At 34.6% G+C, this 13619-nt stretch overlaps 1 protein-coding gene across 1 annotated transcript in view; it reads right to left on the reverse strand.

The window, feature by feature from the left end:
* The window catches only part of LOC126879894 (tyrosine kinase receptor Cad96Ca), a 153815-nt gene that overhangs the window by 37946 nt on the left and 102250 nt on the right, over positions 1 to 13619 (reverse strand). Inside the window, exon 7 of the mRNA XM_050643238.1 lies at positions 45 to 326. Within this exon, the coding sequence (XP_050499195.1) occupies positions 45 to 326 (282 nt within the window). The remainder of the gene's footprint in view (positions 1 to 44; positions 327 to 13619) is intronic.

Consider the following 13619-nt stretch of genomic DNA (forward strand, 5'->3'; position numbering starts at 1 on the left):
CCTTTACATTATTAACGACACTCTTAACCAAAGCAAATACTTACTTTCTTCATGACGTCCACGGCGGACATGCCCGGATATGGCGTACTGCCAAGTGTAACGACTTCCCAGACGAGAACTCCGAAACTCCACACATCGGACTTCACCGTGAATATATTATCGTAGAGCGACTCCGGAGCCATCCACCTTATAGGGAGTCTTCCCTCGCTCTTGCGTTCGTAAATGTGGTTAGCGATGATGTCTCTGGCGAATCCGAAATCGGCCACTTTGCAGATGTGGTCCTCGGTGATGAGAATGTTGCGGGCTGCCAGGTCCCGGTGAATAATCTAAACAAATAAAAATAATTAATAAATTAATTTAATTCTATTATAAAAGACACCTTTCGGGCTATATTACAGAACGTTTTCGAAATGAAAATTCCATCATCAATGCTGCTTACAGGTATATAATATGCTTGAGCCACCAAAATATGGGTGAAACCACTTTAGATGTTATAAGGTTGTTGTAACATCTATTCTTTGACAGCATTGGCAGAATGCTGAATAGACCATCGCTACACAAACATGCTATGCAGACGACACCGTTATTTTTGAAGACAGTTTAAACAGTTTAAACAGTTTACAGCAACTAATAAACAAAATAAATGAAGTAAGTGAAAAATTTGGACTTCAAGTAAATATATCAAAAACTAAATTTATGATCATCAGCAAAAATAAAATTAGAGACGCCCAACGACTTATCAATAAAGTTGTGCTCACTCTTCTTCTTCACGTAACCATCTCCGCGACGGAGCTGGAGGTTGGTAATCATCATGGCTATTCTGATCTTAGATGCTGCTGCTCTAAACAGTTCGGTTGATTTGCTCACTATGGAGAGCAATGGATTGTATCCTCGCTCCGACCCTTGCTCCCTGGTATTTATATTCGTTCTATTCGTGAATTCCCGCATTTAAAATAAATACATTATTTTAAATGCGAGAATACAATACAGGATATGGAGCGAGGATACAATACATTGCTCTCCGAAGTGAGCAAACCCTAATACACCAGTGAACCGAATAAAACAGTATAACTATCTTGGAACAATAGTAAACGAACAATAGGATCACTCACAAGAAATAAAATGTAGAATAGAGAAGGCTATTCAATAACATGGCCAAACTCTCTAAAAGCCACAAACTTATCTGGAGATAAAAATAAGGCTCCTACGATGTTATATCTTCTCAATAGTGTATTACGGAGCTGAATCCTGGACACTCACTGAAGCAATGGAGAAAAAACTTGAAGCCTTCGAGATTTGGCTATACAGGCGAATCCTGAGGATATCATGGACGGACAAGATAACCAACGAGACCGTATTACGAGGAGTGGGCAAAGAAAGAGAAGTGATGTATACCATTAGGAGAAAGTTAGAATATCTCGGACACATAATGAGAAACGGAACTAAATACAGATTACTGAAGGTAATCCTTCAAGGTAAAGTATTCGGAAAGCGAGGAATTGGGAGAAGAAGAATATCATGGTTAAAGAACCTGAGAAAACAACAACTTATCTATTTAAAGCATCAGTTAATAAAATAATTATAGCCAGAATGATCACCAATATTCGAAACGAATAAGCACTAAAAGAAGAAGATACAAATATAATCACACATATCTACCAAAATGCAACAGCTAGAGCGCAAGACCATCTCACTAAGAAAACTGTATACAGCTAGGAGTACGACAAGGAGACCATCTCACCCAAGCTAGCCACGACGATTTTAGAACACAGTTGTAAGGAGGCGAATCTGAACGAATATGGTATAAACCTAAATGGAGAGAAGTTGAATCATTTGATATTCGCAGATGACATCAATCTTATCCGATCGTATGGACGATGCAATAATAAATTATATCACGTTTCTTTAGAGGTAGTACTAAAGATTAACTGAGCAAGACTAATCTGGTGCTAAATCGTAATATTGTTGTTAATGGAAGGGATATTGCGCAGACAGCATCTTATAAGTACTTGGGACATGAAATTTGGTTGGGCAGATATAATCCGACATGTGAGCTCCCACGTCGTATAGGATTAGCCTGAGCAACGTTTGGTAAATTGAACTATGTATTTAAATCGAACCTACTACTACTACTATCGGTTTACAGCGTTCTCCGACGCCTTCCGACTCCTAACCGCCATTCTTCTCTGTTTAACCATAGACCTGGAGGGATTTCTCTTTCCTCTAGTTCTTTTTCAATTCCCTCCATGTGCCTAAAAGTTAAAATTTTTGATCAGTGTATGTTACCTGTACTCACTTGTGGAGCAGAAATACTCACAAAAAAAGACAGTGAACAAGATTCGAGTAACTAAGAAGGCTATGGATCGCTAGATGTTGGATTTCTGTAGAAATTTCAAAGTTGTCCCCCACTAAACCCTTGGGCTAGGCTAGGCATTGCAGTTATACTGTTAAGGAGACAGTATCCACTTGTAAACCAGCGTACCTGGACGCTTCTGGTTTAGAGTCTTCATCTCTCACTTATTTATAGTAAGACAGAATCAATTTGTAGTCCAGAGAAGTTGGACACCGCTTTAGTATAGAGTTCTGGACAGAAACTTTTGCTTATTTGTAGTGAAAAAGTATTTTGTTAGTATTCCATCAGTCTCTTGTCAACGCATTTATTGTTTCAGAGTTTTCAACTCTCGCGTATTTAGTATAATTATTGTGTGTCTACATATCTTATAGTTTAAAAGCTATATGTTTGTCAAACGTTTATTATTAATCAAGTTTATTAATACTAAAGAAAACAGCCGTGGTTCATATGCAAATTAGTGGCATTTAAACTATAACAGTGCTCTTGTGTGGTGTGTCATGGACTAATGTAAATTGGACATTAAATTGACGGTTTAAATATAAGAACTTTACGCTAAAACTTTGACCATATCTTAATTAGTTATAATAACATAGTTAGTCATTAAACTACATATTTATTTGTTAATGCTTGTGTTCTTATTTTCCACGTTAGTGGGTGGTGGTGATGTTGAAAAAGTAACTATTCGTTACAAAGTACTCGTTACTTACGAATACCGAAAGTAACGATTACTATAAAGAGAGGCAAATCGTTACTTTGATTACTCTGATTACTCCGTTACTTCGTACCAATCGTATCAGAGCGAGTAACGACTATTGTATCTACTTTGATTACTTTGATTACTCAGATTACTTCGTACTTCGTGAAGGTCGTTATTATATCGGAATACCTATGCAAAATACCTACCTACTGAGAAATACGATTCTCGATATTATTACCGGTAGGTACTCAAATACGAAAGTAATCATAGTAATCAAAGTAACGAATACTGTAAATGATTACTTTATACAAAATACCTACCTACTGAGAAATACGATTTTCGATATGATTACCGGTACTCAAATACAAAAGTAATCATAGTATTCAAAGTAACGAATACTGTAAATGATTACTTTATACAAAAGTAACGATTTGTAACGAATACTCGAAAGTAACTATAATCAACATTACTAGTGGATGGTCCTTCGAATTGTAATTTATTATTGCTTATTATGCTCTAAATCAGCGGTTCTCGATATTTTTGAGTACTTTTTATTATTTTTGGTACCACCTAACTAAAATTAGGTGATCTAATTACCTATAATTGTGCCAATAGTGGTGCTGATATTTTGGCTGTTCTGAGTTCTGTGTACCACCTCAAATAATGAAATGTACCACCAGTGGTACATGTACCACAGATTGAGAACCGCTGCTCTAAATGGTAGTAAGATGGCCATCCTAATTTGGTATTCGTCTTCCTACATTTTTGTTGAATAAATCATTTGTTTATTTCTACTATTTTTGTTGGTCGTCTTCGAGACGAGTGATGAATTATTTTTTCTATAAGTATCTTCTGCCAGTGGCTCAAGTATGTATACCTGTAAGGAGCACTGATGGCAGTATTACCATTCCGAAAACATTCTGTAATGTAGTCCGAAATGGTCTTTTTTAATATAAGTATACCTTTAATTAAGAATTTTAATCAATTTTTTGTGTTTAATGGTATACAGCCCACTACATAAAATTATTTTTCCTTGCGGAATTAATAAAAATAACGAATGATTTAACATGACAATATGATGACAATGGACACAATACGAATAGTAAATTACAATTAAACCCAATGCGTATTATATAGGATAATAAATGTGTGTTTTTTATGGCCTTGGCATAGCTCATTGACCAGACTCTTTTGTAACTTGTATTCACAGATTCACAATCAGAGGTCGCGATAGTAATTGTAGTAAATGTAATTGACTTTTATCCATCTTCTTCTTTTTCTATTTTGAACGTTTTTTGTGTTTTTAAAAAGTAATAATATTTGTTTTATTGTCAATGAAAATTGGGACCATTCCAGATAGAAATCAAATGTAGGATAGAGAAAGCAAGATCTGCATCTCAAAAACGGCTAAGTTATTAAAATGCCATAATTTGTCGATACCCCTAAAAATTAGGTTACTACGATGTTATATAGAATAAAATAAAAATATGCTTTATTGTCATGAAAAATTTAACAATTTTATAGACAAAGCTTACAAGAATCATAAATAATAACAATAACAAATAACAAATACAATTTACTAAAATGATATAAATCGTCAATATAAATAAAATATAATGAAGTGAAACAAAAAACAGTAACAATCTATTGCAAAATTAAAAAAAATTGCAAATTGCATAATCTACCTGAAGAAATTTAATAAGTTAAGTTAAGCTGCTGCATATGACACTCAAATATAGATTAAGATTCTACTTAAAAATAAGAATTCTGTACTTTCTTAAGTGCACTTTACATCAACAATAAATTGAACAAGAAATTGACAAAGTTATTCAAGGTCAAATTTGACTTATACAAAACACCCAATTTTGCCGTGAATAAAAAGAAAATAAAGAAATTTGACAAAATAAAACATATCCAATTGTTCTATTTCATCAAATTCCTTCATTTTCTTTTACAAACCATACATTTTTTACACGTTAAATTTGGCCTTGAATAACTTTGTCAATTTCTTGTTCAATTTATTGTTGATGTAAAGTGGACATTAGTTATTGGTTAAGAAACTCTGCTATTGAATAATATGGTCTTTCAGATAAATAGGCTTTAGTCATTTTACGGAACTTGGGGAAAGATGTTGCACATTTAAGTTGTAGAGGGAGATGGTTGTAAAGTTTTTTTGCAGAATATAATATAGATTTCTTTACTAACTCACTAGACGGGATCGGTAAATAGATGTCAAGGGTAGAATTTCTGGTGAAATAGTCATATCTAGGTCTTGCTGGAAAGACATTTAGATGTTTACGAATTAAGCAAACAGTTTCTAAAATATATAAAGAAGGTAGTGTTAGAATCCTGTGATCTTTGAAGTAGCTTCTGCAATGTGTTGTTCTTCTGAAGCCAAACAGATATCTTATTGCTCTTTTTTTGTAATTTAAAAATAACATCGGATTGGGCAGCCGTACCAGAACCCCAAAAAGGGAGTCCATATCGAAGATGGGACTCGAACAAAGAAAAATATGTTATTTTGGAAGAGGCTAAATTCATTTCCTTCGAAACAAATCTTATTGCAAAGCAAGCTGAGGATAGTTTCTTGCTTAACACATCAATATGAAGGGACCATTTAAGGTTGCTATCTAAAAAAATACCAAAAAACTTTACAGAATCAACGATACTGATATGGCTGTTATGAAGAGGTAAGGGTTGAAGAGATCCTTAATAGGATAATGCTACTGTTTTATCTACGTTATAAGAGAGTAAATTTGAATCGGACCAGGATTTTATTGTGAGTAGATCAGAAGTTATAGTAGCATGAAGAGTTGCTCCAAGTGTGATACTGGTATCATCAGCAAAAAGAAAAACTTTTCCCTCGATTTTTAAGCTAGTGATGTCATTAATAAAGATAAGGAAAAGTAGAGGACCCATTACTGATCCTTGAGGTACCCCACCTACAATGTTTTTGAGACTAGAGCCTGTATCATTTGCTCTAACCAGTTGTTTCCTATCATCTAAGTAAGATTGGAACCAATTCAAAGAAATACCTCAAATTCCGTAGAAATTTAGTTTTTTATCAAAATGTTGTGATTTGCACAATCAAAAGCTTTGGCGTAGTCACAAAAAATGGTGCCAGTGTGAAGATTATTGTTCACTGCTTGATTGTTCTTGTTACTCATGTAGTACAGAAAACATGGCATCTGTGGTACATTTATTATTTAAAAAGCCGAACTGGTTTTGTGATAAAATATTGTTATCAACGAGAAAGGACATAAGTCGGGCTTTTATGAGTCTCTCAATAATTTTGGAGAGTACCGGTAGTAATGCAATAGGTCTATAATTGCTGGCATTTGATATTTCACCACCCTTATGAAGAGGAATAATGATGGCCGTCTTTAGGCACTCTGTAAATTTACATTTCTCAAAAGAATCATTAATTAGAGAGATGACGACTCCCAACACACTGTCTGGGAGATTTAAGAAAAATTTTATGGATAGTCCATCGGTACTACAGGAAAATTTGCTTTTGATACTATTGATTGTTTAGATCAGTTCAGATTTATTCGAGACCTTTCCTGAATTATATCTTTCCTATACGAGGTTTTGTCAATGTTTGTTTATCGTCGAATCCTGAAGATACCTTATACCGACCACATTACTAATCAGGGTGTTTTGCTAAGAATCCAAAAAGAAAAAGAGCTGTTAATAACAATAAAAACAGCTAAAATCGAATACCTCGGTCATATCATGAGGAACAGTGAAAGATATGAACTGCTGCAACTAATCTTGCTGGGATAAGTAGAAGGAAACCGTGGACCAGGAAGGCGAAGAATTTCCTGGCTGAAAGAATTACGTACGTGTTTCAACACAACAACCACAACTCTTTTGAGAGCAGCAGTGTGCAAAGTACAGATTGCCATGATGGTCACCAATATCCGAAACAGATAGGCACTAAAATAAGAAGAAGAAATATTGATAAATTAAAATCAACTGATTATTTTAATTTTTTTGCATTGTCTGTATAAAAATGTTAGAAAAATCCACAAAATATCAAGACACAAAATATACAATAATGTAATTATAGCTGTACGTCAATATTCTTTCCAATGGTCTTTGTGCTTTGTTTATTGTTCAAATTCCCATTGTCGAACTCTCGCGCGAAAATCCTCAGTTTCAATTTGGAAATGAATTTTAATTTAAATGCTCCCCACACGTGACCCAATTTCCCAGAAATGTACATTCTCTTTTCCTTCTTTCTAAACAGAACGTGGGGGTGTCCAGTTTGTTGATCTACCCCTATCCGAATAATCAATCGGAACTGCAGCGTCCCGCAATGAAATTTAAGTCATTTTGGAATTGATATCCTTCTTTAACTCCAACTCCAAACGTCTGAGATCCCTCTGCAATATATTATCTCATTTATATTCCTTAGTTTGTTTACCAACTTCCAATTTAGCAACGGATAACAGCCTAAGTGTTTTTCTATACGTTTATTGTATCTGGCTCATGTCGAATCAACCGTTGCCACTGCCACGAATCAGGCTACACAAAATAAATTGATTTGGCTTCAGACCGGAAAACCAACTGTTTGTTTATACAGCGAGAGAAAAAGGATATTGAACTGTTAAAATTTTCTTCTTAAAAAAATAAAATGTTTTTAATCAAGTTACTGTTTAATAAGGATTGATTTACTTTATAAAACTAAGGGCCGGTACTTTATGTCCCGATTAAACCGCGGTTAGCCAACCGGGGTTTAATCGGCACAGAAAATACCTGCCCTAAGAATACAGACTTAATAAATGCAATTATATTTATTACCTATAATTATAATAATAATAATAATTGCATTTATTAAGTCTGTGTTCTTAGGGCCGGTATTTCCTGTAGCGAGTAAACCCCGATTAGCTAACCGGGGTTTTAGACCGGGAGATATTATACAGAAGTTCAGCCACTATTTTCTCAGTCCTGCCTTTTGCAATACCGGAAGGGTAGACGAAGTACTTACAATCTGTGGAAACATCCACAAATTTCCTGTGACATTTTCCTGTAAAAACTAGATTTCCCAAAAAATAAAAATAGGGTTTTGCGATGAATTTATGAGTCCTGCCATATCCGTATAGGTCTGGATCCCGCGTATGAAAAAAAAGTTGATTAATAGCAAGCTGAAAATGTGGTAATAGCTTAAGGGTGTCTAGTCGGATAAACTATGATATATGGGAACACTGGAACAGGAGCAGTTTTAATTATGGAACAGGTTAAAAATTTGGAATGGTCACACCACGAAAACGGCACATTTATTTTGTCCGACAGAACAGACTTAAACTCTCCGAACAGAGATTAAACTCTCCTGCAAAAATCAGACTGCTATTTATCACCTGTCATAATTCCTGTCATTTGACATATTTTACATGTTCCACTCATTAAAACGCCCATTTGGTGATAAATAGCAGTCTGATTTTTGCATGAGAGTTTAATCTCTGTTCGAAGAGTTTAAGTCTGTTCTGTCGGACAAAATAAATGTGCCGTTTTCGTGGTGTGACCGTTCCAAATTTTTAACCTGTTCCACAATTAAAACTGCCCCTATTCCAGTGTTCCCATATATCAAAGTTTATCCGACTAGACACCCTTAAGCTATTAACAAATTTTCAGCTTGCTTTTAATCAACTTTTTTTTCATACGCAGGATCCAGACCTAGTAGAATGACAGGATACTACCGATTTTATGAAGAAAATTTTTTGGGCAGGAGAGTTGCAAACGGGCTAACGGAGTATATATGTATACAAACATGTAAGGAAAATAATGAAATTTTCATGATTTTCTGGGTCCTGCCAACTAAATAAATTAAACATATTTATTTCAAAATGATCAAAAAAAATATTGGCATGACGTCTCCTAATGTTTAAGTATACTTGTCACTTGGAAAATTCTGTTCACCCTGATTCCGTGATTTTCTGAGTCCTGCCTTTCAAAAGTTTTAATACTCAAATGCAATCAATACTTTTTCGGTACTCGGCAGGAAGGTTAAATGGTTCTAGTAAGACGGCAGGAGTCCTAGATTTGTAAGAAAATTCGTGAAAAATTCCACGATGTTCTGAGTCATGCCATTTTGTATATGTTTCAAGAATCTTAATATAAGTCTATTTACAAAGAGGCAGGATGGTTTTATAGTTATTTCGTATACAGGGTGGGGCATTAGTGTGACAAAGTCCAATTACTCGTTTGTCGTAAGAGATACGAAAAAAAGTTATTCAGGTAAAACTTGGGGCAAAGATAGGATCATAATTTAAAAATATTTTCTAATATACAGGGCTACCCGTTTTGACAGGGCGACACAAACATGTTTTTTTTAATGGAACACCCTGTATATAATTTTAATATTCCCAAGATCATTTTAAGACAATTTAACACAATTCACCTAATCCAAAAATATTTCCTAAGGGAGCTAGAGCTCTTTGAAGATGGCGCCTTATAATTAGTTTTTTTTTTATATCTCCAGAACGCTTCCATTTCGATACACAAAAACTGGACCGCCTTTTTATCTTCCAGGGATAAATCGATTCCATCAATTGCGAATTTCTAGTACCGGTCATAGGAGTCCGTTTTGGGTAGGACAACGGTTATTTTATCGCATAACTTTTTTGTCTCTAACTTTTAAGCATTTTTGACACTATATTATTAAATCGTGTGGTATTCTAGTACTAAAAGGTACTCTTGCTTTAAGTCGGTAGGATGCACCGTTTTCTAGAAAAATCAATTTTCAAATTTTTCGTATTTTGATAAGAAAAATTTGAATAAAAAAATAAAAAAAACGGTGTATTTATCGACTTAAAGCAAGAGTAACTTTTAGTACTAGAATACCATACTTAGATGTAGTTGAATTCGAAAAGGAGAAACCAGTGTGTTCTAGACTGAACGTACATATCTAGGCTTCCTTTCTGATGGCCTCATATATATTATATAGAGGTCATCGTATGTATAGTAAGCAACAACTACTAGTTGATATTTTGAAAATAAGATGATACGATATACAGACATGACAGAATTAAACTTATCATCTGCTTAATGGATTCTGCTTAATCTGCTTAAATTGGAATCACAGATAAATAACAGAGAAGAACAGCAAGGATTCAGAAAAGACAGGTCGACGACAGACGCAATGTTTTGTCATGAAACAAGAGAAACAGAAGTTGATAGAATATAACAAAACCGCATATATTTGCTTCGTAGACCTAACGAAAGCATTTGACAGAGTCAGACTTTGCGATATATTACAGAAAATGAAGCCAAAAGGGATACCGGCAAACATTGTGGAAGTCATAAAACAAATGAACAATAACAACACGCCAAAAAATAAAACAAACGACACCACTACGGCCAACATACCAACACCAAGAGAAATCAGGCAGGAAGACAGTCTCAGCCCATTTCTATTCAATATGCTAATGGATGAAATAATAGAAGATGTAGAATCGCTACAACTAGGATACAGACTCGATCACAGTAGAATTAGTATAGTATGCTATGCGGATGATACAGCCATGATTTCAGAGGATAAGGATGACCTACAAAGACAACTTTATCGATTCTACCAAGCATGTCAACGACTCAATATGAACATATCCACGCAGAAAACAAAATGCATCACCATTGAGTAAGATCGAATTAGAAGCAAGCTCGTGGTAGAGGGGAAACTCATAGAACAGCTAAACCAGTTCAAATATCTAGGTGTAGATTTGTCAAGTTATCATGACCCAGCCATATACCTAGGAGGACAAATGCACAAGGCCACAGTCATATGTTCCGATGTTTGAGAGATGTGGTCTGAAATAACCCATAAAATATGTGAATGGCAGCAAAGTTAGGATTTTCAAAACTTGCATCAGGCCTGTTATGATCTATGGTTTTGAATCAAGAGAAGACACTAAGCGCAATAGCGGGGAAGACAAGAAGGGATAGAATACGAAACAACATCATCAGGGAACAATGTGGCGTGCAAGATGTAGTAAGATAGGGTAGGCAAAAACGAAGAGAATGGTTCAGTCATGTAAAAAGAATGGAGGAGCACAGACTATCAAGATGTTGTTCTGAAGCTATTTTCTTGTGGCATTTTTACAATTTTAACTATTTATAATAGGAAATAAGCCACAATATTATTAAAAAATGATTTTTTATTAACGTTTCGACGCCCAAATCGGGTGCAGTTGTCAAAATACAAAATACTACTAACATAAACAAAAATGTTGTTGCTTAGTAAAAAAATTCTTCTAATAATTTATTTAATTTGACTCATTTATATCGGCAATTCAGATACATATGATACATTTTAAAGTAGAAGACTTTAAAATGATATTGCCAATATTTATGAGTTGCGTTCCTGGGACGACTTTACTGAAAGATAGTTCATTCGATTATATGAAATCAACCTCAACTCAAGAGTATTCGTCACAAAAAAATCATAGCATGTGATCTGTCTTTAAAAAGACAACCACATGCAACGGTGACATTAAAATTCTCGCGTTATAGATCTCATAGTAAATCACGAGGGAAAACCAGGAAAAACCTCGTGATACTATCCCGACATCGTAAGTATTTGGTCTTACATTTAATTTACTCTCAAAATTAATACCAAATTCTGACTTTACTATAATTTTGTTTAAATTATAAATAATATGAATAATATAATAAAAATCATTTTTTAATAATATTGTGGCTTATTTTCCATTATAAATAGTTAAGACTATCAATAATTGCGCTAGAAGGAAAACCAGCTGACAAGCATCCACCGAGGAGACCACCAAAAAGATGGAGAAATAGCTAGCCGTCTACCTCTCAAGAAATACTTCAACGTCGGAATTAACACATTGACAGATCTACAACAAATATAAGAAGAAAAAGAAGAATTAGAATCTGCTTAATGACCAAAATCGCATTTATCAACAAATGTGTTTTATATAGTCTGTTAGATCGTTTAAAATGTTTCGAATAAGAAGTAATAAATAAAATGTTTCGTTATCGATTGAACAGTCTGAATTTATATATCCGAATTATATAGAAGGTTTTATTGCCGTAAAATGCAATTTAAGTTAATTATCTAATTACTTTAATTTGCTTTCCATTAGACTGAACCTGGTAACGACTACTTAAAATGCAACCTCTGTTAATCAATATCTGCTTCTGGTTCGTAATGCTACAATCAAAATAAACGAAATTTTGATTAGTCGTTTTTTTTAAACGTTAAATTTATTAAAAATTTAGTGTTTTACTTCGAAAAAAAAAATTTTTATTAAAATTAATATTGGAATATAACTTTTTTTTAATGTTTTCCAAAATTAAATGTTGTTCCCGTGCCAAAAAAGTATCTAATTTTCTCGAAGGCCATTCGGTGTGATCCACTTTATTATTTCAGTCAATTATTCAGGCAAAGTTCACATTTACATGTCAAAGGAAAAGCCCAAATTACTGTTAATTAACAAATTAAATGCAAAAATTTGATCAGAAATTGAATAAAACGGTGCTCCACTTTATTGTGTAATCAATGGGTTGCGTTTATAAATAAAGCATTGCTAAAATTATTGGAATGTATAGCTGTGAGTTTACTCAGTGCCTGTGTTCGTGTGGTTTGCATATAATGTAGTAAACCAGAAAACTTTGTGACCCCTAGCCATAAGATCATATTGAAAAACTGCATACAAAAAATGCATTCTTAAAGTGCATCTCAAACAGACAATAAAAAAATTCAGAACTCATCAATTATCGGCGGAAATGAGTTCAATTTTGTTACTCTGGGGTTTTTGGGGTCGCTGAAAACAAATATGACGTCGTAAGTGATCTCCGGAGTACCTGGTGTCCAAGGTACCTACTGTTTACCTCGTCATTAAAATTCATTAAAAAATTAGTCAAAAATCATTATTCAGGGGGTTTTTAGGGTCACTAACGACGAATGTGACATCGGAAGTGATCTACGGAGTACCTGGTGCCCAGGGTACCTACAGTTTACCCCGTCTTGTGGAGTGTTCGGCAAAAAATGTATTAAAAGACTAGTCAAAAATCACTACTTGGGGAGTTTTTACGTCGAATATGACATCGGAAGTGATCTCCGGAATATCTAGGGCCCAGGGTACCTCGTCTTCTGGAGTTTTCGGCAAATTCATTAAAAAGTGAGTCAAAAACCATTACTCGGGGGTTTTTGGGTCGCTGACGACGAATATGACATCGGAAGTGATCTACGGGAAACCTGGTACCCAGGGTACCTACTGTTTACCTCGTTTTCTGGAGTTTTCGGCAAATTCATTAAAAATTAGTCAAAATCCATTATTTGGAGGGTTTTTGGGGTCTCTGATGACGAATATGACATCGGAAGTGATCTCCGGAGTACCTGATGCCCAGGGTACCTACTGTTTACCTCGTCCTCCGAAGTTTTCGGCAAGTTCATTAAAAAATTAGTCAAAAATCATTAGTCACGAGATCAACAGTAGGTACCCTGAGCACCAGGTACTCCGGAGATCACTTCCGATGTCATATTCGTCGTCAGCGACCCCAAAAACACACTGAGTAATATTTTTGACTAATTTTTCAATGAAT

Source organism: Diabrotica virgifera, chromosome 2 (genome assembly GCF_917563875.1).
Source record: "Diabrotica virgifera virgifera chromosome 2, PGI_DIABVI_V3a".
Taxonomy (NCBI): domain Eukaryota; kingdom Metazoa; phylum Arthropoda; class Insecta; order Coleoptera; family Chrysomelidae; genus Diabrotica; species Diabrotica virgifera.